At 34.8% G+C, this 26,124-nt stretch overlaps 4 protein-coding genes and 1 long non-coding RNA gene across 5 annotated transcripts; 2 read left to right on the forward strand and 3 right to left on the reverse strand.

Moving 5' to 3' along the window:
* The first annotated feature begins 1,130 nt into the window (after window positions 1-1,130).
* Window positions 1,131-4,630, forward strand: LOC122589104 (NADH dehydrogenase [ubiquinone] iron-sulfur protein 6, mitochondrial). The gene is made up of 3 exons (XM_043761348.1): window positions 1,131-1,363; window positions 4,128-4,212; window positions 4,323-4,630. The coding sequence occupies exons 1-3, from the start codon at window positions 1,211-1,213 to the stop codon at window positions 4,430-4,432; spliced, it is 348 nt and encodes a 115-aa protein (XP_043617283.1). The 5' UTR covers window positions 1,131-1,210; the 3' UTR covers window positions 4,433-4,630.
* Window positions 4,631-6,309: 1,679 nt separating this feature from the next.
* Window positions 6,310-8,132, forward strand: LOC122586555. Its single transcript, XR_006322031.1, has 3 exons — window positions 6,310-6,410; window positions 7,059-7,126; window positions 8,100-8,132. It is a non-coding gene; the product is annotated as an uncharacterized LOC122586555 (long non-coding RNA).
* A 533-nt stretch (window positions 8,133-8,665) lies between these two features.
* LOC122587468 (ATPase family AAA domain-containing protein 3-like) lies at window positions 8,666-12,976 on the reverse strand. Its single transcript, XM_043759651.1, has 8 exons — window positions 12,532-12,976; window positions 12,303-12,398; window positions 11,693-11,803; window positions 11,302-11,611; window positions 11,028-11,118; window positions 10,271-10,604; window positions 9,898-10,046; window positions 8,666-9,679 (listed from the first exon to the last, which is right to left on the reverse strand). The coding sequence occupies exons 1-8, from the start codon at window positions 12,769-12,771 to the stop codon at window positions 9,166-9,168; spliced, it is 1,845 nt and encodes a 614-aa protein (XP_043615586.1). The 5' UTR covers window positions 12,772-12,976; the 3' UTR covers window positions 8,666-9,165.
* Window positions 12,977-13,896: 920 nt separating this feature from the next.
* LOC122588833 (cellulose synthase-like protein D3) lies at window positions 13,897-18,939 on the reverse strand. Its single transcript, XM_043761044.1, has 3 exons — window positions 17,861-18,939; window positions 16,415-17,222; window positions 13,897-15,791 (listed from the first exon to the last, which is right to left on the reverse strand). Exons 1-3 carry the CDS (start codon window positions 18,751-18,753, stop codon window positions 14,040-14,042), a joined length of 3,453 nt encoding a protein of 1,150 aa, XP_043616979.1. The 5' UTR covers window positions 18,754-18,939; the 3' UTR covers window positions 13,897-14,039.
* An 834-nt stretch (window positions 18,940-19,773) lies between these two features.
* Window positions 19,774-24,991, reverse strand: LOC122588707 (probable arabinosyltransferase ARAD1). The gene is made up of 9 exons (XM_043760877.1): window positions 24,398-24,991; window positions 23,212-23,385; window positions 22,916-23,073; window positions 22,691-22,838; window positions 21,734-21,849; window positions 21,512-21,650; window positions 21,019-21,129; window positions 20,475-20,543; window positions 19,774-20,099 (listed from the first exon to the last, which is right to left on the reverse strand). Exons 1-9 carry the CDS (start codon window positions 24,899-24,901, stop codon window positions 19,974-19,976), a joined length of 1,545 nt encoding a protein of 514 aa, XP_043616812.1. The 5' UTR covers window positions 24,902-24,991; the 3' UTR covers window positions 19,774-19,973.
* Window positions 24,992-26,124: the final 1,133 nt, after the last annotated feature.

Consider the following 26,124-nt stretch of genomic DNA (forward strand, 5'->3'; position numbering starts at 1 on the left):
TATTTAATTTGGAGTTGGGTAGTTTGTTTATATATGGAGTATATATGACAAGAATGTCTGTATAAAAATATGCTGAAATGTAAAAAGTGAGACTCAAACCTAATAAAATACGCACGGATTTTGTTATCGAGTTCTTTAATTATAAGGAAGCAATGAAACATTATAAGTCTTAAGAGACACGGTAATATCATTCACACAACAATATATCTTTTACGTATTTTATCTGAGTCTCGGGATTCTTAATTATTTATCATCATTTATAATTTAAATGGATTTTGATAACTATAATCGTCAAGGTTATAGTTAAAATTCATAAAGTTATAACTTTGTGTATTGATTTTCTATGTATGATACTTTTATACTTGCGAATTATAACTTTAAACAAAACCCTAATCTAAAATGATTAACTACATGAACATTTTGTGAAAATATTCAATGTCTAAAATAAAAAGAAAATGAACATTAACTAGATGAAGATTATAATCACAATGTTTATATATCTTATTTGTCAATATTCATATATTTGTGTTTTTTTACATTTATAAACTTACATGTTCATTTTGTACAAAATAAAACACTAAATTATTTATAATGGGTAGTGATAAATTCAAAAGCTTTGTATATTATGCATTAACATGTTTATATTTGTTGTAGATAGAAAAATTATGTTTTGAGTTTGTCACTACCCATTTGTAAATTTATAAAGAGTGTTTTAGTGACATGTAATTGTAATTTCTTTTTTTAATTGTTCGTGTTCATCCATTCATCTATACAACTATGCCCTCTAGTTGATAAGTTAGATAAATGTGAGATGCAAAATTACCATTCTAGTTTTAATGGATTAATTTACATATCTTACCTTCCAAAATATCTCCAATGCCTATTTAGATCAATTATCATCCACAAACCACCACATCATCACTTATTGCGCTTGTATCTTTTTATCTTTTAAAATATTTCTATTAACACATTTACATCAAGTACATTTATGTCAATCTACACCATTCGACACTGTCACCACCATAATTAGTCACCGCCGGACAACCAGACCGTCATCGCAACCATTATGCGGATATCATGCTAGTTTAACAAAGTCACAAAGTTGAGGGGCAAAAAGTACATTTGACAAAAACCTTCTTTCTTTTCCTAATCAGATCGGATTCTACGAACAAACACAAACAATCTTCCATTTTTTTTCAAATCCATTTCAATGGCAATGAACAGGGCAAAACAAGGGTACTCAATGGCTTCCAATATCTTGAAAGCCCTGAATTCATCTTCTTCATCAACACCAATCAGAACCTTCAGCGTCGGTGTTGTAAACAGCGAAATCACCACCACCCACACCGCCAAATGGATGACGGTCAGTCTTAAACACCCTTAAAGTTTTCATCTTTTTGGTTTTTAAGATATGGGTATATCTGGGTTCTATATGTATTATAAAGTTGTATATTTTTTAGGCTTTTATTTGAAGAAAAAATGAATGTTGGAAAAGTCCTGAATTTAGGGCTTAGATGAATAAAAATGTTAAAATTATTCTTAAATCCTAATTTGATAAACCTGGTGGGTATTTGGGATGATATTGAAAAATTACAGGGGTAAATTTTTAATAATGATCAGTGAAGAATTATAAGTTGTAAATAAGTAAATTTAAAAAATGGTTACTGATTTCACCTGAAAATAAAGACTTTTTTTAGGTTTCGTGTACATAAGTCGTTGAAAGTGAGACCTGGGGCATTGCTGAGTCTTTTAATGTAGAAATCTGAACAAGTTTCAACCGGTTAAAAACGTAAGTTTGTTGAGTTAGCAAATAGAAATGTCTAGTGTTATACGACATTTGTGTTCAGATTATTTATTTTGAGATGTATGTCGATTGTACTCCGTGCTTTGTCGCTTCATTTTTAGGATGTAAGTTTCCTTTTAGTTAGAATGACACCTGAAGGCGTGTACTAGTTGCTCGTTGGGTATGTTTGGAGAGAGCTTATGTGCCTAAGCTTATGGTTTTTATAAGCTCATTTTAAAGCTTTGTTTGGCACTCAAAAATTTTATGAGCTTCTGAAAACCATAAGCTGTTTGAGGTGGCTTTCAAATAAGAGCTTGGGCATATTGCATACTAAATTACGCGTAATAAAATATCCCTTGATTCATATTATTTTTCATTTTGAGGAAGTCTTCAGTCCATAGTCACATAAAACGCTCATAGACCCGCGTATCTCGTATTGGTACGAAGTGTACCGAAACGGAATTCGCTAGCGTTCCGATCGCTAGTGGTACGGTGAACCAAACCAGGTGGTACGACGAACCAAAAAGTAAAATGAACGCGACCCATTCCCACTGGTACGACAAACCAAATAGATAATATACACGACTCAAATGAACTGGTACGCGAACCATTACCGTTTTGACTTCCCAACTTCCAAAGTAAGATTCCAGAACTTATTTGAGCGGCAAAAAGAGTGTATCTTTTAAGTTCCCAATATATTTTGTGTGTAATACGTATCTTGTTAACAAAATAACTTATTTAATATTAATTACATAATTAAATTTACATGTATATGTTTCTTCTATATATACTAACCTTTTACAGAGTTCACAATGACAAAGGAAAAATAGAAACTTTATGGTTGTTTTGTTATTCATTTGGATTTTATTATGTTATTTTATCTTTATCTCATGAAATTTATAAGTTTTGTTTACTAATGTTTTTGGTACGATGTACCAAATACATGGTACACCGTACCGTTTCGTACCATATCGTACCGAAATGAGCCTACCCCCTCCGTACCGAATTTGTCAAACATAGCGAATTACGTACCTGAACCGCGTACCCGTACCAAAGCGTGCCGCGTTTGATGTGACTATGGTCTTCACATATATAATTCATTCAATTAGTAGTTAGTTTGTAATTGGTTTTATATGTTATGCTTTTTTATTATCCTTTTATTGATTCCTATTTCCTAAAGATAATACGACTATACGAGTAGTTATTTTGGGAGTGGTTGGGACCCAAACACTGGCTAATACAGCATGTTGACTTCCTTATGGATTTATGTGTCCGTTCTGATTGAATTTTCAGCATATTGATTGCCTGGAAATCTGATAAAATTAGCCAAGTGCTTATACCTACAAGTACAAACAGCCAAGTGCCCAAGTAAACATTAAACGATATTGAAAACAGTCACAGCTGCAACCATTGCAGTGAACAACTTTTTACAATAACGTATCATGCAAATCCAGACGGCTGAAAATGCTATGCTAGTTTGCTATCCAGTTCAGTTTATCTTCAGTTATACTTATGCATAATTGAGCTGCCGTTGATGTATTCGAAACCCATAAAAAAGCTGCTGACCATCTACAGGCTTGCTAGAATAAATTTATATATGACATGAGTACATGACATATTGATATGAGCTCACTTATACACTGGCAACACATGAATAGCCCAGCAAAATAGAATAAAATAAATTAGCCTATTTGGGTATTATACCTTTTTGCACCCTTTTTACTATCAATTGATCTTAAGACCCATCTACAAAATTTTAAATTGCTTTTTGGAATCACATGTGGACCTCTTTCATATGTGTAGTTGTAGAGGTTGCTGAATCCCTTATATTTGTGTGACGTATCGAATTATTTTTTTCAGTCTTAACCAATGTGTGATTTATGGATGTACAATTTGACTTGTGATCAATGTAAAAAACTAAAAATGATGGCATACCAGAATAGAGTTAGTTTGTGCTCTTTTTGATGTTTAAGAAAATAATACATAGGAGCTAAGGCCGCCAACTGGATATTTTTGTGAAAATAGAAGATATGTTTTACCGAGATAATGAGATGGTAGGAATAGTCATAATCTATGTAAAAATAAGGGGTAGTTGGATTAACTTTTGATGAAAGGTTTTGTCGTTGCTACTATGAAAAGAAATATACAGAAGTTATCATTTGACCCTATTTAGTTAGATATCAGAAAATTAGTAAGTTATCTTAACACAATTAGGTTGGCAATAATAAATGATGAGTTTCAAAACTCAAATCGAAGCATAGCTCTGGTATAGTCAGTATTCACCTTTGCCACATGATGTATTATAATAAGACACTACTCACTGTTCATCTTTTGAAATTGACAGGACCCAACCAAGAAATCTCCAATGGAGTTGATCAATGAAGTCCCTCCTATCAAAGTTGAGGGCAGGATTGCAGCTTGTGAAGGAGGTCTCTTTCCCCCTCATGATTCTTGTATCATTTGGTATCAGTAATATTGCAGAATTTTTATAGTCTAACTAATCATCTCTTGATTTATTTGATGTTCATTATGATTGCAGACACCAATCCTGCACTCGGCCATCCCATAGAGTTCATATGCCTTGACAAGAATGAACCAGCTATCTGCAAGTACTGTGGTTTACGCTATGTCCAAGATCATCATCACTAGTTTCATCTTCAAATATCAGTGTTGTCCCTGCATGTTTAAATCTTATTACTTGGCAAGTCCAAGCTTTTGTGCTTCAAACTTCCAATTCCAATTTTAGCAACTTGATGTACTACCAAAACCTTTATTAATGTTTCTTGACCTATTTGCAAATAAGGACAAAATTGGTGTATAATTTGATATCAAAATAACATTCTGCTCCGGGTGACTAGTTTGTTTAAAGGAAAAATGATCCGTACCGCAGGCTTTTAAGCTTAGTCCTGCAACTTTAAAAAAAGTTATAAATTAAACCTTTGAATTTGATAATATATATATTTCCTTTTGAATTTTATATAATTTCCCCTTGAATTTTATATAACCTCCATTTGAATTTTACATAATTCCCATCTGTTTTATTTAAGATAGATACTGCATGTTTTACCTAACTTTTCCCCTTATTTATAAATTTGGTGTATTGATTAGCTTAGAAGCTTTTTTTTTAACCGCTAAATAGTGCAATGTTGATGCACATCACTACCATGTCATTAATATATCAACATTATCAGAATTGCATTGTATATAAATACCCCAAATAAAAAAAAACTTGAAATTGACTTGCTAATCAATTTTAATTTTTTATTTATTAATGTATCAGGAAGTTTGAATTCCTGTAAAAGTGAATGATACCCAAATTAGAAAGGAGAGATTGTGTTGCTAGCAATGCGTATATGACCAACAATGTTTAAACATAAAATTAATTGGCTCTTCTTTTATAGATAAGAGATTCACGGATAAGGATTCTTTCAAATTAAATGTCAACTTGATAGGTCCAAGTTGAGAATTTTGTGAGTGCAAAACTACGTGGGGTCTTTACAATGAGCACGATTTTTATATTTTATTAGAGAAAATGATAAATCTTCCTAACCAAACTGTCTAAAAATCCTCATAATATATCCACTTGTTAACACATGGAATCCACTAATTCTCTTTCCTAATCTCACCCCTGATTTTTCACATGTCACATTCCTATTAATTAGGATGATTTTTAGGCTAACAATTTGGGAGGATTGATCATTATCCTTTTATTAGTTTTGGTTCTCTCACAAACTCAACTTGACATTATCTGGTAACTTGAGAGCCGTTCAAAATAAAAGTAACTTGAGAGAATCTTCATCCGTAATTCACAGCAGAGGCAGGGACTAAAGCTGACAAACAATAGTAGCCATGTAATATCCTATAAAAAACTTAAAACACTATAACTAAAACAATTATAATTGGAAGAGATAATTATCGTAAGTTACATATAATTAATTTTATCCTAAGTCATAAAAAAAGAAATAGAGTAACTAACTATGAGTTGAGTGTTTACTAGTTATGTACGTGACTTAAAAAGAAAGATATAAAATTGGAAATATTAATATCCCTAAATCAAATCATGATGATAAAAATAAAATAAAAGCTAATAGCATCTAAGTCGGTTGGGCTGTTCATGTATCACTAGTTTTTATGAATTTTGGTTGTAGTGCACTGACAATTAAGGGCAATTAAAATACATGGCTTTTGATATCTTAGAATTTACGGTTAAGAAAGGAAAATGAAATAGATAAAAGGCTAGACCCCATGTGAGAAAGCTAAAAAAAAAAAACCTTATATACAACACATAATAATAATACTAGTTATCCTCTGAAACCGTTACACTGCTTTGTATTGATACCCTGCTTTTCTTTACAACTACTAAGAACACAGATTTAATATTGATCTTGCGATTGGGTCTTTATGATGGAAACAAAATAATTTAAGTTTGGGGTTTGTTATTTTGAAAGGGATATTATATTGGGTTGTTTGGTCTAGTAGTCTACATTGAACAAGGTTTCTAGGAATCAAAAGAAATCCTAGTTTTTCCAGCTTCTTGTATGCGTGCGTGTGTGGTCACGGTCGATATAATATTTGGGTGAAGTTGCGAGAAATTTACACTGTACAAGTTCCAAACCTCTCTTCATTGGTAAGCCTTTTATATACTGTATATTTTATATTTTATATTTTATATACATATTTCTTATTTTGTTATGGTTATTTATTTTAATAAAGTGTTCTAACAAATTTCTTTTAAAATAAATTGTTATAATAAGCTATTGTACCATATTTGTATTTTTATGTTTCTGACAAAATTCGTTGTTTGTTTTAGTAATTAATTAATTGATGTTTATTAAACTACTTTATAAAATTGAGTCTCATTATAATGATAACATTTAGTAATATTTTGCATAGAGTTTTGTCATATAAAGGATCTATCGTTGTTTATGATGTGGTTCATAAAACAAAGATAACTATCAAGATTAACAAATATGTCTCAAAATTGGTTTCGGTGGCAATGGTACACACGTCTAATTATAATTAAAGTAGGCTCATTTTAATTTTAAATGGACAGAAAGATTGAATCATAGTTGGGCTCACAAAATTAATATAAGTGTAATATGTAGTCTAGTCTAAAAAGAATAATAGTCATAAAAATAATATTGATAAAATGAAAGTTACGTATAAAGAAATTGCAGTAACAGAAACAATTATCACATGGAACTCGCAAAATATAATGGATATTACATACTCCCTATTTGAATATATTTTGTGCTTATACTTTCGTATTTGTTAGATTTGGATAGGTGATCATATTCCATCGGTGATTCTCTCATTTTGGCAATATTTGTGATCGGCGATAAGGTACGGATATTCTAGGTGGTATTAGGTTCCTTTCGGTAAAATCTTTCCTCTCAAAACTTCATTTACATTTTGTGAAATTTGTATGGATTCGATATATTATTTGAAAAAAAATATTATTTGTTTGTTAACCTTTGAATATATTTGTTGATTCGGAAATTATAATATTTTTGATATATATTAAGTGTGTCAAAACCATCTCTTAAAACCCAATTTGATAATAGTCCCGAAAGAGTTGCGTTTGGGTGTCACATTTGATGCGGTGATTCGCACGAGTGTTCCCCAATGCGTACACTCATATATGTCTCTCGATTAACGAAAATAATACTGTCGCATATTATGGAGTGATAGAGATGTGATTTTATGTTTATACTTAAATGTCTTACAATATTATTATTCTAATTGTCCAAAAATTCATTTGTTTCTTAAAAACTTATTCGATATTTTTATATATATATAAATGGTCAAAACGGTTTCTTAAGATATGCATCGCGTTATCGTGACACCGATGACGTGACACCGTCCGTAGCGGTGTATTTGATTTGTTCTACGGCGTCTCCTTTTGATAACCCGGTGTGGTTTGAGCTCATTATAGTATATTTGATAGGAGGCGTATGGATCGGTCCTAGGTAATATTTGTTTGACGGTGGGCGCTTATCGTAGTGTCAGACGAGGTGTTTCGCACCATAAATGAAGGATTAGTGGAGTAGCTACCCTATGAATTCATTCGGCCCTTATTTGTTTGACTCTTATGTGCATTATTTTATGAAACTTGGTTTTATATTTGATATATGTATTTGACGTATGATATATGGTGAAATTATACATATTTGTACTTTGATTTGAAATAAGTTTGTTAAGGTAATAAATTTGTCTTTGAATTACGTCTCTACTTTTAATATTATACTTCAGCTCTTGTCATATCCGTCACTAAGCTATTGCTCAGCCGTATTCCTTTTTCTTTCTTATACGGCAGGTGATCAAGGGGGCATTGGGAACGAGCGAAGAGCGTAGAATGATTTGGACTTAGCACCTCTGGCCTTAGAGTTTCGCAAGCTTTAGTTCTTTATGTTGGATTATAAGTACTTTTGAATATTTTGTTACCTTGACTTTGGTTTAATTTTGAATAAGATTAATGTCCCTTTTGTCCTTTAAGTTCCTTTTGATATCATTTTGTACGTTCTATAAGTGTTACAAGCCATGTCAGGTGTAGTCTATCCAAGATACCTCCCATGTTATCCAGGAGCTACACAAGCTAAAAAGAGACGAAGTATCACATAGTTTTTCACAAGCATAAGAAGCCTGTCATCGGCTAAGAGCTCTAGCCAGCAACAGTTTCTGCTGGAAGACTTTGTTTTGATGGATAAACCAGAAGCACCTCCCCACTGGTGGGGTTTGACTTTTGGGGGCCAGCTTCTCCAGTGAAAGGAATAGAAGAACATATACATGATTTTTCTTTCTTATATAATGTGTTTTGCAACCTAAAGAAAGCCAATACTGATTACTTATCTAAAGAATTAACCCACTAACTTTCTTGAGAAGTTGGAAGGCAAGTTTATATTATATTCCTTTGATAATCAAGGTAACTTTTTAATGGGTTACATCATTCACTATTATCTCATACATCAAAAAAGGGGGGAAAATGCAACAAAGATCGAAGTATTTATCAGTTAATTTGATTATCATGGAACCGCTGGCCATTATAGAAGCAAACAAGCCATGGCTAAGAAAGCAGATGAAAAAAGAAACTGCCGGTCTTATTGCAATGAATCCTGCCTACAAACCAAAGATTCAAGCTAAACTTCTTCAGTATAAAATCCATCCTTCAAGAGATACAAAGACTGCTAGCCGAATAATAACACTTACTGTTTGTATATAAATAGAACTCTTTATCAGATGCAGAAATTTCTTCCAAGGAAATGAATGTTAACAGGTTACCATTTCATCCCAATTTGACAGAAAATGGGTAGACCACCAGATGACACAAAAGCAGATACCTCACCTGCGTGCCCCAAAACGCCACCCTAAGTAACAAATAATAACTAATTACCACCATCCTCAGTACCAGCCAGCTTTCTCCTCTGTTGATGCTCTGCAACTTTATAATCAATCACTTCCCGGAACAAAGTTGGATCCAGTACACAGTTTTCACTTCCATAAACAGCCGCTTGTACACTTGCCATCAGTTTTGCAACTTCTCTTCCTGAAAATCCATCTGTTTTTGTAGCAGCATCCTTGAGTATATCATCAGTCAAACCCTTTATTTCTATCTGCTGTTGTTGTTTCTGGAAAAAGTTCGAAAATAACCCGGATTTTCTTGCACCAGCTTTAGCAATATATTTGTCCAAGTATAGTTTCAAAAGTTTGAATCTTTCTTCTTCTCCAGGTAAAGGGAATTCAAGAACTTCATCAATACGGTCAGCAACAGCCGAGTCAAGATCACCGGGACGATTGGTAGCTAGAGCTAGGACTATGTCTTTTGATTGGTCACCAGTGCGAAACAGGAGGGCATTTAGGGCACTCCTTTGAGCTTCACTCATATAAGTTTTGTTTCGCCTACAGATAATTAAAAAAAAAAATCTATGTTAGCACCAGTCAAACTGTAATATTGTTTATATCAAAGGGAAGTGACTTGAAAATAAAAATATTCACTTTGTATATGTGGCCGTGTTGTCGATGTGTTTGACATTGTACCTTTGTGTATAAAGTATTTTTTTTCATGTATTAATCACATTCCTTGTATTATTCATATTCAGATAAATTTCATGACTTACTCGCACAAAAATGCATCTGCTTCGTCAATGAAGAGTAATAAGCCCCTCTTGGATTTCTTGGACCAATCAAATAGTTGATGTATTTTTGTAACAGCCTGTGAACCCAGAGGTGCGACATCACCACCGGTCATCAATGCGTAATCAAGTCCCTGTATAATTTCAAATCATATAAGATAGAGAAAGAGGCAAAAATAAGTAAAAAAATGGACTCAACTAGAAGCGGTTAGATGGATGGGTCAGGTAACTGGTCAAAACATCTTTGGGTCCAATTTGACCCTTCATAAGTCAATAGGTCAGTATTGCCATCTATGGTACAGCCTGCTAACTGTATATACACAACATCAATGTAAACAAAAAAGGCTAGAATTCATACTGATTTCCGTGCAAGTTCTCTAGCTGCCATTGTTTTCCCAGTTCCTGGAGGGCCATAGAAAAGCATATTTCTGAATGGTGCCTGATGAGCTTTTGTATTGGCAGTTGCACTAGCCAACTGTGTAATTCTCTTCTGAAGATTTGGATTAAGAATGACATCACCAAATCCATTTCCATTTTGAGAATTTAACCCCTTTTTACCACCACTTGATAGGGTGCTTAATCCACGAGAAAAAAAGCCTGACCATGGATATTTTCCTCTAGAAGATTCCCTGATTAGTGATGGTTGTCCCAATATTCTGTCTACATAGCTCCAAACCACCCTAGCGCCTTCTCTGTTTTACAACACAACAAAGTATTCAAGAACTGTAAATATTAAGTAGATACCCCTAAAACTGCTATCTTTTTCAATCAATACAGACATGAAGATAATCAGAAATTCAGAATTAAATCCACTGCACCCAAATAATTGAAACTTAATACCGTCAACTTGAAAATGAAACAATTAAATATTCAGTTTCAAAACACAATGCAAAACACCCCATCTAAATACTTAACCCTGACATCAATAACACCAAGCAGCTAATACCTAATAGCTACCTATTTTTACCAAGTATGGATAACTAACAGATAGATCCTAGACCAGCAGAGCATTAAAGAATGCAATGGCAGTGAAGCAATAAACTGCAGAAAACCATTAGTAAAGTTGAAGAAGGGAGCACCACGGCACTCAATAATATTAAGGTGAGCCTTTATACCTAGTTGTGTAAACCCCTGCAGCAAGAGCAGTAACGCCACCGACAGCTACAACCATCTTGTTTTGATCAGTTAATATTGCACGCAGTCCACCTAGAAAACACCATTTACCAGTCTTGTTAATCAAAAAGCAAACACAATGAGAAAGATTCTAGTTAAGTAGGTACTACAAGACAAATAGAGTTCCATCTACTTTGTTGAGCCATTGACCAGAGAGTGACCTTCGGCCTGGACAAGATATCAGTAGACATGGCCATTTTTTATAAAAATTATTACCTCCAATGTGTTCAAAAGTAGTGTTGATTGCAGAAACCCATTTTTCTCTCTCTGCATTTGCACGTTCTACCAACATCCGCTTATTGACGTCTTCAGCCAACTTAGCTTCATGGGCTCTTCCTTCTGCTTCAGCAATAGCCTTAACCCTAATTGTTTCTCTCTCAATCTCAGCTTTCTCCCTTTCTGTTTGTCTGCGCTGCGCTTGAATTTGCTCTTCTGTTGCTCGTCTGTGTTGTTCTTGTCTAATTGAGGATTCTTCTTGCATCTTTACAAGTTCTTGATTTCTTGTTCTGTGATGCTCATTTTCTGTCTGCAGAACAATTGATGTTCATCCCCAAGTTGATATGAATAACTGCATTTTATACAGACTAATTATACAAAGGAAACATGCCTGCATTCTCTTTCTTGCTAGTTCATCCTCATAACGAGCCATTTGTGATTTTATTTGTGCTTGTTGCTGCGCAAGCTTTTTCTGTTCTTCATAAATCACTTTTTGCCTCTCCTGGCAAACATAATGAACATAACACAGTTAACCTTATGCAACACAAAAGGTTTTACCTTAGAAATGCATGAACTTCTCAATTTTCAAAACCAACTAGACTATTGAAGACTTATAGGATGAAACTAGACTTATAGGATGAAACTATAACAATCAATGCATTATTTAGCCTGTCTCACAAGATTCTTAACATTCATTTAATATGCATTGATGGACAAAAGGAATTAATATTACCATAATGCCAAGTTGCTAACAGATATGTACACATGATGATAGACACCAAGAGCCTTTCCATTGGGTGTACTCGTGTGCATGTGGGTGTAAATATTTACATGGGTACACAGGCATTATATAATCAAACATGAAAAAAGCAAAATCGAGGACCATAGTTACGATTCAACCGGGACAAAAGTACAACGTTTGCTGAGCATGAAAATACATATATATATACACACATCCATACATGTACATCATGAGATCATCTTAAAAGCCAAAAACTTACAGTTTCAGCTTGAGCTTGCATTGCTTTAAACTCGGCGCCTTTCGATGCTAATTCCGCCTGCCTAGTCTCTTCCTGTTTCTTCATCAACTCAAATATCTAAAGACAAAGAAACACATCAACAACCTTAATTCACCATCAAAAGACCTAAATCCACACCAAAGATTCTCTAAAAAAATCAAAAGCGTAAAAATTAACAAAACCCATAACAGTCAAACAAAAAAGTCAAAACCTTTTTGGGTTCTTTAGAGTTGGCAATTTCTTTAACAGCTTTAGCACCTCTTTCCAATGCTTCAGGATCAAATCCAGCCGAAGTGGTTCTTGGGTTATCATTACGGACACGTGGCGCCGCCGGTGTGTCATTCTGCGGCGGAGCATCGTCGGCCGGCGCCGGAGACGGTGATGGGGAAGGTGAAGGTGCAGAAGAGAATGGATTGAAGTTAAAAAGTCGTGAACTTGAAGTGTTTGCCATTGTTGGGTGTAAGTGATAAGGATAGTATAATTAGGGTACAAGAGATATATATGTGTATATGTGTATGTATAGGTGTAATGGGGTTTGAATTTTATTGATTAAAGATTGGAGCTTGAAGGAGAAGAAAGGTCATATTTTTGGGGGAAAGTTGTAGAAGAAAGAAAAAGCTTCAGGGTTTATGTAGGGTTTCGGAATTGGCTAGATTTAGATGGTTGGTTTTGGGCCATGTCTGTTTTATAGTTTGGGTCACCCGGTTTGACCCGATTTCAAATAACCATCTTCAAATAAATTTTTTTTTTTTTTCTTTTCCAAACTGAACATATAACTGATTTTTTTTTTTTTTTTTTAAAGTTAGTTTATTACTCCTATTAAATTAAATAACCCAAATAAAGGAAGGAAAATTAAAAAAAAAAAAAAAAAAGCTAATTATTTCTTTGTTTGTGTCTATAACTCCTACATCATCGTGTCTATCTATTCTTTAATCATATATCTTTGATTTTTTGTTTTCCGAAAATGATTGATGTTCATGAATTTGTTTATTAGTTTCATTAAGTTATGTTTGTGTATGTTTGCTAATTGCATGAAAATGCATACTTATTCATTTATGACTTGATATATTTGATTTGTCGTGTATTTGTTTGCTTAAGGTTAAATGAATGAACACGTTGATGTCTCATTTGTTTTCGTTTAATTTGTCTTTTAATTCATATTTGTTCTAAAAAAAAGTTATACGTGGTAATTACTTGTTTAAACGATTGTATAAATAGATCATTGGAAAATTAATCATGATAACATCTGAAGACAAATTCAACGATTTACAAAAATAATTGATTAAAGACGAACTAAGTGAATCAACAACAAGCTCTTAACTATGGAAATTGAGAATTAGTACGTGTCATTTATTATCTAACCATTATAGACTCAGAATTACTAACATGTCATTTATCGTATAACACTGTTTTCGGCATTTTTGAACCTAGTCTTCAAGGGTCAGGCTATACCTGTTTGATACTTCAACCGGACCTAAATTGACCCGAGCCAACCCAACCCAAGACTTAGGCCTGTAAACCGGTATCAGAACTTGTGATTTCCCGAATTGTATATTCTTACCTTGAACATGGTTAGAAAAAAAAAAAAAAACTAAATGCCTCTTTTGATGTAAATTAACTACAAAACAATAGAATATGAATATGGAAAATGGTGTTATACCAATCTATAGGCCACCAACCATAAGACTGTTTGTTAAAAAGAATAGAATAAACAAATCTTTACGGAAACTGAAACGAGCCACCAATCTGGTTTTGACCTTGTGGAGGGTTGATCGCGACCCACAGAAGAGAAATGGTGATTGCAATAAGCCCAGACCACACAAACACAATAGTTGGTGTCCTTCCTCTTCTTCCCATTAGTCCCTTTGCAAATGGGTATAAATGTGCCAACACCCAAAAACTAAAGAAAACGCCACCAAGCAGACGACTCCATTGTGGTATCGTGCTGTATATCGTCCTACTGAACCCCACGGCTATAGCAATCAAGTTGACCATCATTATAGTTAATGGTGGGATCATGAGGGATGTCCATTTCACAACATAAAGGTCTGCAAACTCATCATCTTCATCTTCTGCAGTTGACTTTGATGTTAAAGTGAAAGATATTTCAATGCCGGCAACCACTTTTAGTAGTCCTTGAAGAACTGCAGCTAAATGGGCACTAGTACCTCCTATTAACCAAAACTGTTCATTTCTCCACCACTCTTCTAGCTCAATCCCAGACCATTTTACTTCAAGAACAGCTAGCATGACGATAGTCAGAGTGATGATCAGAAGGTAGACTAGAAAAGTCACATTTAGTGTTTGCACGATGAACTGGCCCGAAAAGAGGGAAAGTGCCGGAAGAAAGCAGTAGACAATCAGGAAAATGGAGGTGAAAGGATAAATCCCGACGTTGAGGTAGGCAACTCTTTGCAGAATCTTCATTCTAGAGCTTGCTAACAATGCATTGTTACGTGAGAAGAAGATCTCAACCGACCCAGTAGCCCAACGAAGAACCTGATGAAGTCTATCTGTCAGATTGATGGGAGCCGTCCCACGGAAGGCGTCTCTTTTGGTGACACAATACACGGATTTCCATCCTCTGTTGTGCATTCTGTAACCTGTGACAACATCTTCAGTCACTGACCCGTAAATCCACCCAACACGTTGTCCCCACTCAGTTTTATCCTCATACCAGCATGAAATGACACTTATAGCCTCTGCAACAGTGGATGCATCAAGAAGCTCCCTGGGAATGGTCAAAGCTCCTGGTGGTCTTCCGTTCTTGACTGCTGGATGGTCAGCAAGTGGGCGGCCTTGGAACTCAGCCACGGGAATGGAATCTATCAGAAGAGTCGAGTTTCCAAATTTCTTGGGAGCAAGAGAAAGATTCATGTCTTCGTCATCAGAATCACCCATTCTTAATGCTCGGTTTTCTTCCGGGGTACTAAACTTGGCCTTTTTCCGACCTGAACAGCAGAAGCTACAGAAACTCGGGTGGTGTTCTTTAGTCCTAGGTGGGTCAAACCCATAGAGCGCGATTCTTCTGAAAAGGCACCCGGTTCCTACATAGACAGGCCCTTGGAGTCCATCAAGTGCCCTCATGTTTCCATCAAAGAAGACCGTGTTGTGGTTGGCATAACGATCAGACGGGTCAATACCTTCAAATCTTTGAGGGAATTGGACATAACAAAGGCGGTCTCCACCTCTATCCATCATGAAACACATGCCTTCTCTCATGGCTTGAGAGTTGTAGATGTAATGATCACAGTCAAGATTGAGAATAAATGGACCATTTGACATGATTGCAGATGCTCGAACAAGTGCATTCATAGCTCCTGCTTTCTTGTTGTGATCATACCCTGGACGCTTCTCACGAGATACATACACAAGCATGGGAAGACGTATGTCAACTTCGCTAAAATCCAGCATACCAGCATCTTCTTCTGTGCCTTGTAGAGGATCATCACTTGGAGGTTTTAACATCACCTGTAGCGGTCAGAATGACATAATCAGTTGTAATGTAACAGACATTTAAAGCTTGTATTTGGAAAATCTTATTATCTAAGGTATCAATAGATAAATGACCAATTTATGTTTAACATTTTTCCCAATAGATAACCTGGCCTCTTTATATGATTATCAGAAGCGTAATTTATCTAACAAAAAAAGAAAAGAAAAAACTGATTAAAGGGGGGAGGGGAGTTGGCTTCGTGTTTTGTGAAAGTGATTATATCATGTGGAATACTTATAATAGATAATCAGCTGCAACAAAACAGGCTCACGAGATAGTGTTTGAATGTTCGTGCTTAATTAATGTATACATAGTTGTTCAAGTGTTTGGCATATTCTGATTATTTTAGTATTTACATGTAAAACAATCAGATAACCCGAATCAGTATCAGAAGAGATTAAAAACTGATTAACCATAAATGATCAATCAGACAATTGGTATCAGTATTACTGTAACCACACATTAGAAACTGATTATCCACTGCTTCAAAACACATTCGTCAAAGAATCACTTTCAAAACGAAATGCCAAACACACCTTAAGTAATCTTTGATTCTTATATTAACAAGAATTAAGAGTTTGTAAACCAAGTGATTTACCTGAATGATTCCCGAATGATCACCCTTAGAGTGTTCTGGTGCAGGAGCTAACCAAGTCCCGGGCCAATGAGTTCCATCAGCCATCCATGTAGCTTTTTGAACCTTGACAATCTCAAGCACTTCGTCGTCTCTCTTTTGTCTCTGTTGCTTCATGGCCTTTATCTCTTCACGTGCATGATAAGCATCAGACCGACGACGTATAGAGTCAGGAAGACCATTAATCCGAACCTTAAACTCATCAAACTCCCGTTTTACCCTTCTACGGTCCTTGACAAAATCTGGTTTTACCTTGTTTTTATAAGGATCCCTCTTTAAGTTAAAATAAGATTCCGGGTTCCTAGGTTCTATATTATGTTTTCTACAAAATGGAACCCACATGTTAGCGAAGCTTGCAGCTTCTGCCATGGCTTCAAAGGTTAAAAGTGCACCACCATCATCAGAAACATAACATGCAAGCTTCTCAACAGGATAATCAGCAGCTAGAATCGATAAAATGGTGTTTGCAGTAACAAGTGGTGGTTCTTTTTCTGGATCTGCAGTTGAGACAAAGATATCAATGCCTGGCAGATCTGATTTTCCAGTTGGGTTGCTTAATGATGGTAACTCAAATTTCTCTTTCAATACATTAAGATCAGTTGCACGATTCACTGGGTTAACTTTAGGTAATTGATCGAGGATCCAAGAAAAGGCAAACCATAGTTCACAAACAATTGACATTCCCCATAGCCATATTGCATCATTGTTTGGATGGTTGATTCTCCAAGCCAAGAAGAGTACAAGAACAACGAATCGAACTACAATAAGAAGCCTGCACAAAAATTGCCACTATCTATCAAAAATGCACAAAATGCATACCACAAAACCATATATATTTGACCGTTTGATTATAACTTTAGCTGGTATGAAGTAATTATCCGAAGCTTATTATTTGACCCCTAAATAAAATGCTAGGAAACAGAACTTGTTTATCCAAACATCAAAAACAGATTACCGCAACTCTAAATCGCAAACTAGATAATCAGTTCCAAATTACAAATCCAAACAACCCCTATGAACTAATTATCCGAAGCTTATTATTTGACCCCTAAATATAATGCTAATCATCAAAATCAGATTACTGCAATTCTACATCGCAAACTAGATGATCAGTTATAAGTTACAAATCCATACAACCCCTGATTCATGCTTGTACTCATCTATCAAAACCGATATATATAGCTAGAGATTTGCAATAATTTCAGGATCCTAGTGTGCAATAATGGGACAGAGTTACTTACAAGCTATAACAAGATGCCTAAAATTTGGAGGACTTGTAAAGATTCCATCAAATTAAGTCAAATATTAAGTCGAAATCTTTCTAGTTACCATTTGACATATTGATTTTGTACCACCAATTGACTAGGTAAAACAACACAAAAATATATTATGAAAGCAAGGGAAATATACCTATATGGACTTAAAATAGCAGCGGGGATCCTTAACTTGCGAGTTAAAGGTCTCCACGGTTTGTTCATCAACTCCAAAGATTCAACATGATCGGTATCTTTACCATTCTCCATTACTCCCTCTTTGGGCCAAATAGCATTACCATAACCATAAGTCCCACTAGTTTCAAACAACCACCGGTTATGATCAAAGTCAGCCGTCTGACTTCTCATAAGCACAGATTTCGTTGACTTCATCAACGACAACCTCCTTTCCATTTTCGACATTCCACCAGGCGGTGGCAGCTGAGGCAGCCTGCCACCATTACCACCACCCATATCTCCCAACTCATCCACATCAGTCGTCTTATACGACTCCTTACATCCCGGACAAACCCCATCACCAGTCTTGATTGCATCAAGATAACAATCTCTGCAAATCTTGAAATCACACTCACACGGAAGAATATCATCTCCACGTTCATCACTCATCACTTTAGCATCACATCCAGGAATCGAACAAGAAGACCCTTTGGCACCAGCCATCTGAGGATGATTAGTCTCAGAATCAATCACCTTATCCATAAGATGAGCTCTAGTAACCGCATTAAACCCACCAGTAAACAACGAACTAGACACATACTGTTCCTCAACCTTCTGCGAAATTGCATCCATTGGTTGGTTATCAGGAGTTGGTGGCAAATGAACTGTATAGTTCATAAAATCCTGACTACTTAGTTCACTATCCAAATCATCTCTAGAATAGTTTACATATCGCCCTGAAGACGTTCGTCTAGCAAATGTGACAGTTGGTGGCAGAGGTGGTTTGTTGTTGTTATGTGCATCTGTTGCATCAGAGCTAACTGATAGATTAGACCGACTCGGCTTGAAAGACTTGCTATTATTCATTGACATGTTCACAAAAATGTACTAATACTAGACCCTGATCAAACCAAACGAAATGTACTATGAAAGCAAGAAACTTTGGTGTTATCTACCATTTAAGAATACAATGTAGATTAGTACTAATGAAAAATGTTTTAAAGGGTTGTATATGGGAATGAAATGGAATGAAAATGGAGACAATATTATAGTTGTGGTAAGATCTAAATCTTGGAAGGAGCTAATGAAGTATAGTTAGCTGTATTCCGACATAACATGTGAACGTGAAGGTCATGAAATGTAATGTATGTATAATGCGTATGTATAGATACGCGTTATTATAATATCCTTAAAAAACGGAGACCAATTTGTCTTTGCTCCCACGATCACCGCCAGGATATTTTAGTCTAGAAAGTCTATGGAGTTTATAAATGGAATATGGTAACAAGGATTTTGACATTTTTACAGTTTTACTACTTCTAACAAAATCTCTTTTTTTACTATTTGCTTTTATTAATCTTTGTAATTTTCGTCTTCCAACCAAAGGTTAAAATGACAGAGAAACCTAGCTAGTCTCATGGTCTTTTCGATCAAACCAGGGATTAGTCATATGTGACCGTTTTCTAGCAAAGTCTTTCACTGGACCTCGCAACGCATTTACACTAAAACAATGATACTAGTGCTGAAACCTGTGGTTGACTGAGATTGCAAAGTTAAATTATCAAATTTAAAGTGTTGGCTGTAAATTAATCAAAACATGTATGTACAAATCATTTCCCGAAATACAAAGTCTAGTAATTAGTCAAATCTTGACATCTTGTGAACGAATAATCACAATGTCTCTATGGAATAATTGACTGTCAGAGATCTTGTAAAATATAACACGTTAGAATATTAAAAGTGTATGGTTTCAATCATGGAATGCATATGAATGAATGTGGATTGCACGTCCCCATGATGCTTCTTCACATCCCCTTTTTGCTATATTATATGATAGATTGATATACATACACGTATATGATGAATTTATCTATGAATATATGATGATTCCCATTTCCCACAAATTAAGCATAACTATTTTATTTTCTATGATTCTTTTATGCCTCAAAACCAACTTTTCTATACCAGAGTAGTTGAAAGCAAATAGTCTTTTACATACGTCTCCCTATAACAAAAGAATAATAATTGGAAATTAATTTTTGTAATGTTTAGAAAATGGAACAACAACGTGAGGGATTTTTCAGCCAAACCCGTCAAGGAGGCGGTAGGCTAGTAATGTTGGGACGCCTGCAGTCACACATGCAAATGCTTCTCGATTCCTTCACGACACGTTGTGACCTTCGTATGTGAAGCTTGATGTTCATTAGTTTACCGGCCATCTGTTAACACACATACAAACAATATATCAAATTCAGAGGAGACGAATGAATAGAAGTATAGCAACATGGGTGGGTTGGGTAAGAGGTCAAAATGAGCATGCTGGATCGAATCAGGATTGACCCATATACACTTCTTTGAATTTGTTTTAAAGTATACTAGACTCTTAAGCCTTTCTAATAAAGCTATATGCATCATAGATGGCCTTCAAGTGACTTTTGACATGTTTAAATGGGGTTTCCTTTGAGCTAAATTTCTATATTTGGCTGATTGAAGACAAAAGAAACCCCAATCGACCCATTCATAAGTAATTGGTTTGAAATTGCGACATCAAAATAAAAAGTCAGATCTAGTCTCGTTGAGATAGAGTTACACACCATTCTCCAAACCAAGTCTTCTGGCCCCAACGGTTGAGCAGGATGGGAGTACAAGAAATGTCTCACATGCTGTCACATATACGAAAGTATTATCATCAAACTTCAGAAAAAGGAAATAATGCTAAATTTTCAAATTTTAAATGGCCTACAATATCTACTTTGAGTTTACAAGATAACGTCCACTGACGCAACCAACTGTTAAAAATCAGCAACTGATACCCAGGGATGAAGTTGAAATTCACATGTCAAATACTATTATGTAGAAACAGACTCGGCGAAGGTAAAATTTGAGGAACTACTAACTGGTATATATACTTTATAATCAAAATATGTAAATACTCTTTTAAAGCTAGAACATAATATATTTGATATGAAAAAACCAAAAAACTTCTAGGAACTGCAATGAATGAGGATTTCATAGGAATATCATCTTATAGTGAGTGAGATGGTCAACTCAAAGTCTCAAACTTGTAAACAGCCTTCACAAGAGATATTTAGCAAACTAGAATACAGATATTTAACTAGCATATTCAGTGTCACAAACCTTGGCTAGATTATCTTGCATTTCTCTTATCTGAGTAGGTTTAATACTTCTCAGGTATTCCAGAAGCCAGCCTGGCTGCACAGCATCACTTGAAGCAACAAATAAAGAGAACTGCAAGCCATTAAATTGAAGCATCAGTTGATGAAACCGAGCAATGTACAAAAAGTAACAGAAGTATGATGTTGTAGCAATTATAAACGAGGCAAATTCAACCCCTTGTGGATCTTGTTTCTATTTGACTCCCGACAGGTATAAATGGACAAATTTACAAACATGGCTATAAATGAAGCGATCCAAATGAGCCAAAAATCACCCACAGTTTATTTAAATGCTCACGACTTCCAAAATCACTTCTATTCAAAAAGATCTATAGTTGTTTCATTGGTTAAGTTTGGTAATCATATTTAACGTATCAATAATTACAATAAGTATTGACAGACCAACCTAACCTGACATGTTTCGTCCACATTAAAATGGATATGTTGGCACTAACCTTACGATAATCAATTATTCCTTCAAAAGGAAGCTCAAGCTCATCACTGACTATAACAGGTATGCAACCACTAACAATGGCATCAAACAGTCTAGCAGACGATGGTGTATCACCAGCTGGACTCAGGCAAAACACAGACCTGTTATCAAATAACAACCAACTCAAGACATGTATTAAAACCCTGCAAACGATAAAATTAACAATTCAGGGACAAAAATGTACTTGCGCATGCCACTTTGTGCAACTATTTTCCCCGCCTCGCCAGCACTTCCCTCTTCAATAATTACATCATCAGCATCACCAAGTTCTGACCCAAGTTTAGAGCGAATTTTTCCGCCCTGAAAGTAAGATATTATAAGTAATAAGCAGATATAAATTATAGAAAGCATAAACATTGTCAGCTAGATCTAGTCAAACTGTCTAACAAGCATGAACAAACAAGATGGGTATATCTAGTCCAAGTATCTAATGCATATGGCTGGTGGTGTCAATTGTCAAATTTACCAAGGGTGAAAAGTAGAGGTGGCAAAATGGGTAGGTCAGACGGGTTGGGTCATGGGTCAAAAATGGTATAACTTTGTGAAGGGGTAAGAAGGTAACATCTTGTATGAGTAAAAAGGGTAACTTCTTCTATGGTTGGATACGGGTTGGCTCAAACACTTACTGTGCAATTTTTATAGATTAACTTACTAGTGACTCTGTTAAAGTGACATGGATTCTAATATGGGAATTTTCTTACTTCCGTATTTACTCATATACTAGTAATTCACTTGACTTCTTTTCTAGAATAAATAGAAGTTTACCTAGGGAAAGGGAGGAAATGTAAATTATGAAGGGCATGTGGAGTTTGATTAGCAAACTCTTCCAGAAACTATCTAATTTTTTAGCTAAATGATTTAGCAGGTTTTATGTATTGAAAATACATATCTTTTGACTTATTCGGCCCAATGGCCCATCTGGCCCCGGTCTATACGCTTTATTTTCAACTCGTTAGATATGAAACATAACCAAAATTGCCACGTTATTAAGTAAATGGGTCGAAGTTGCAACCTCTAAGGACGGTTTAGCACATATGTAGCCCAAAAAAAAATTGAGACAAAGTAGCAATGAGAACAAGTACCATCCATTTGCACAGAGGTAAACAGAATCAGGGTTTTAAGTTAAGGTCAAAAATCATACAGCATTTCTTTTAAGCCTCCCACGAAAGTAAAGCAGCGTTGTTCTTCTTGATGCACTTTCTGATAAGCATTTGGAATCACATAGATCAAGATTGGGAACGTAAGGAAGTATCAAATCCTTTTCAAGTGAAACTTGACCAGGCTTGTACCTGGAATTATTGATATAGTTTAAGATAATAAAACATAAGTCACAAAATGCATAAATTTAAAGATTCTAAAAAGATACCAATTTCCTGTGGAGTCCATATCTGGTAACAGCCATATTGCATTCTTCACAAATTTGCGAACAGTTTTGAAAGACCATGGATGATGAATTGGAAAGATGTGATCTCTTCCTTCTGATCGTTTCCATGCAGGTTGATCAGTAACCCACTTCAAAGCTTCCTGCAGTCACAAAAATTTTAAGTGTGTTAGGGAAAGGTCCCAATTTATTAATCATAGACACAGTACAGCAGATGCTATATATAACATGCATGGCCACAAGATACATTCCAACATGTGAACAATGGCACCCACTCACACCCTGTAAAGCGCCTTGCATTGTTGTTTCTCCAACAAGAAGTAGCTGATAGTCGTAAAAAATGGCACATAGAACAGATCGGCCTCTTCTTGACGATGAACTCGTACAACACTTTTCAATTTCCTTTCAGACTCCGTAGCAATTAAATCTGCCCACAACCAGTAGTCAATCGAATGCTGCAAAAAAATAACACAAAAGCAATTGGCTTGTTAACACAAGTTTTGTTTGCCATTCCATATTAAAACTATTTATGTGATACGAAATATAATCAGTTACCACAAAACAGGCCGGCAGATAATAGTGTCAATGCACTTTTATTGCTCAAAGTTATTACAAAGAGTATACTACTAAACTTATCAACGTGAACTTATCATCCTTTTAAATCTTGGATAAGTCCATAAGTTGCAATTCCATATTGAAAGTATTTCGAGATACAAAATAATCAGTTGCAACAAAACGTACTAGCAGATAACAGTGTCAATGTGCTTCTACTGCTTCGAGTTATAACAAAAATAAAATATGTAAACTTATCAACGTGAACTTATCGTCCTTTTAAATTTTAGATAAGCTCAAGATTTCTTAAAAAGCTGAACCAATTGTTCAGCTTTTGCCAGTTTAGAATGTTTTAACTGTTTAAGGTTTTACTTGAATGATCAGAGTTTGTTGCAGCTACTCCAAAACTTCTTATCCTCGAACCCTGAATGGCACACATTCATAATCACTATAAAATCATAAAATAGGCAGTGCTGGCATTCCGTTTTATAAGTGCTTTTGTTATAAGAAACAATAATCAGAACAAAATAATCAGCTAGACAAATGGACTGCATTTAATAGTATTTGGACAACCTTCTACTCTTTCCAGTTTTAACAATCATATAATCTCAATTTCATAACCAACTCCTTGAGTGTTTAGCAAATGCCGTGTATCTAACTTGACAAGATTATACTTTTAAATCAATAGAATTTAACCTAACATGCTGCAAATTATAGTGTTTGAATGTGCTTCAACTGTTTGAATTTATAACAATCATATAATATCATAACTCATAAGTCCTAACCAACTATTCGAGCATTTAGCAAATTATTATTCTAATTCTAATCTAACACTTCTAATAAACAGTAATAGCCAGTTTATTAAAACCCCAAACAAAAGAATACAAAATCAACAGCTTTAGCCAGTCAACCAACCTGTTCGATAAGGCGATGAACAGGACTACCATTAGACGTAAGATTAACAGTCTCCCTATACGTATTCCGAAACAACAAAAGCATATCATAAGTAAACCTATCAGGCATATCATATACATAAACCCTAACAGGCGAAAAAGCCGAATTTTGATAAACCCTTTCAATTTCATTTTTCCAAATCAAAGCATCCAACTTTTTCACTTTTTCCTGCAAAACAACTTCTGGTTCATTGACAGAATCATCAGAATGTGATTTTGGCAGCTGGGTTTTCTCCAAAAACTGTTCAAGTGAATCCACAAAAGAGTACTGAATATTATTTGGGCTTGTATATGACTTGTATTTGGATATGGGGTTTGTTTGGAATGCTGATAATGACAAGGTTAAGTATAGAAAGATTAAGATTAATGTGAGGATAATGGTGATTAGTAAGAATCTGGGAGATCTAGTGATTTTGGTGATTAAAGATTTCATTGAGAAAGATGAGTATTGTCTGCCACCAACCATTGAGAAAAAAAAAAAAATCAAAGAATTGAAAAGTGTTATATGAGGCTAAAGATTTGAACTTTGTGAAATAAACATAAACCCCATTAAATTGAAGTGAAGTAGCAGGAATCTAGAACAAATCTGTGTTTTTGATTTTGTTCATGTTAAGAGGAAGAAAAGTAAAGAAGATTTAAAATTCTAGTCCTCTAGCTATTATGAGTGTACGTTTTAGTCCCTAGTTAATCGTTTTTGTAAATATAATCAGACTGTCACGAAAGTTTATCCTTAACAATTTGATTTACTATTGTGATGAAAATAAGTTACTTCTCTTTGACGATTGATGAAAATTGAGAAAACTACTATTGTGTTTATGTGTTTATCCAAAAATTTGTTAAGATAAATCTACTATCACTAGCAGATCCTCACATAATCGTAACACATTTAGGCTAATTTACACAATATTAACCTCTCCTAAGATTAGACGTAGCTTTATGTAACAAAAATTTAAGAAAGTTCATAAAACCATTCAGTAATTTTGTAGCATAGATTTTTTTAATATGTATTAACACTTTATCTATTTAAAAAAATGACTAGTTAGAATAAACATATACTTCCATGTAAAAAACCAATACAAGATAATTACTCTTACTGCATTAAACAGGCATATGCTAATTTAACGAATTAAAAAACCAGTAAATCTTGAATACACTTTGCCAATGACTAAGAAAATATTTTTCTCTCGCATAGTTTGGCTATTGAGTTCATTCAGGGAGGTTTAGAGTAGGGATAAGCCAAAAATCTCAAATCCCGACCCGTACCGATCCTGGTACCGAAAATTGGTACCGAATCCCGATCGAGACCGGGACCGGTACTCAATTTTGAGAGTTTGCGGGATCGGTACTAATCGGTACCGGGAGCGGGAAATATCGAGCGAATCCCGACGGTCCCGTTTAGTACCGACTATACCATTTATATATGTTTTATGGAATGTTATGTATATCTAAATCTATATGTAGTATGCATATATATATATATCTATATATATATTCTTGAATGATAATATAAATCTTGCCATCACTAGATGATGTAAGAAAGTGAGTTTTTCAACATCAGAAACATGATAAGTATAGCAAGTAAATTAAAGGTGACTGAAATTCTTGAACACAGAGGCAAAGTTATGAATAACTTACGATAATTTAACATAATTTTAAGTGACTAAAATGTCACCTTTTCTGGGCAAAGTC

Source organism: Erigeron canadensis, chromosome 2 (assembly GCF_010389155.1).
Source record: "Erigeron canadensis isolate Cc75 chromosome 2, C_canadensis_v1, whole genome shotgun sequence".
Taxonomy (NCBI): domain Eukaryota; kingdom Viridiplantae; phylum Streptophyta; class Magnoliopsida; order Asterales; family Asteraceae; genus Erigeron; species Erigeron canadensis.

Bases quoted from the DNA above. Each gene is read 5' to 3' on its own strand.
- LOC122588833 (XM_043761044.1), bottom strand. From the start codon at position 18,753: ATGTCAATGAATAATAGCAAGTCTTTCAAGCCGAGTCGGTCTAATCTA. The intron at 17,223-17,860 runs GTATATTTCCCT...ATTTTTGTGCAG, and splicing joins GCTATTTTAAGTCCATATAG to GCTTCTTATTGTAGTTCGAT. The intron at 15,792-16,414 runs GTAAATCACTTG...TGACCGCTACAG, and splicing joins ATCATTCGGGAATCATTCAG to GTGATGTTAAAACCTCCAAG.
- LOC122587468 (XM_043759651.1), bottom strand. From the start codon at position 12,771: ATGGCAAACACTTCAAGTTCACGACTTTTTAACTTCAATCCATTCTCT. The intron at 11,119-11,301 runs GTAATAATTTTT...GGTGTTTTCTAG, and splicing joins TACTTTTGAACACATTGGAG to GTGGACTGCGTGCAATATTA. The intron at 10,047-10,270 runs GTATGAATTCTA...GAAATTATACAG, and splicing joins GAGAACTTGCACGGAAATCA to GGACTTGATTACGCATTGAT.
- LOC122588707 (XM_043760877.1), bottom strand. From the start codon at position 24,901: ATGGTTGGTGGCAGACAATACTCATCTTTCTCAATGAAATCTTTAATC. The intron at 22,839-22,915 runs GTATCTTTTTAG...CAATAATTCCAG, and splicing joins ATGGACTCCACAGGAAATTG to GTACAAGCCTGGTCAAGTTT. The intron at 20,544-21,018 runs GTTTGTGACACT...TATATGTGACAG, and splicing joins TGCAAGATAATCTAGCCAAG to CATGTGAGACATTTCTTGTA.
- LOC122589104 (XM_043761348.1), top strand. From the start codon at position 1,211: ATGGCAATGAACAGGGCAAAACAAGGGTACTCAATGGCTTCCAATATC. The intron at 1,364-4,127 runs GTCAGTCTTAAA...TGAAATTGACAG, and splicing joins ACACCGCCAAATGGATGACG to GACCCAACCAAGAAATCTCC. The intron at 4,213-4,322 runs GTCTCTTTCCCC...TTATGATTGCAG, and splicing joins GATTGCAGCTTGTGAAGGAG to ACACCAATCCTGCACTCGGC.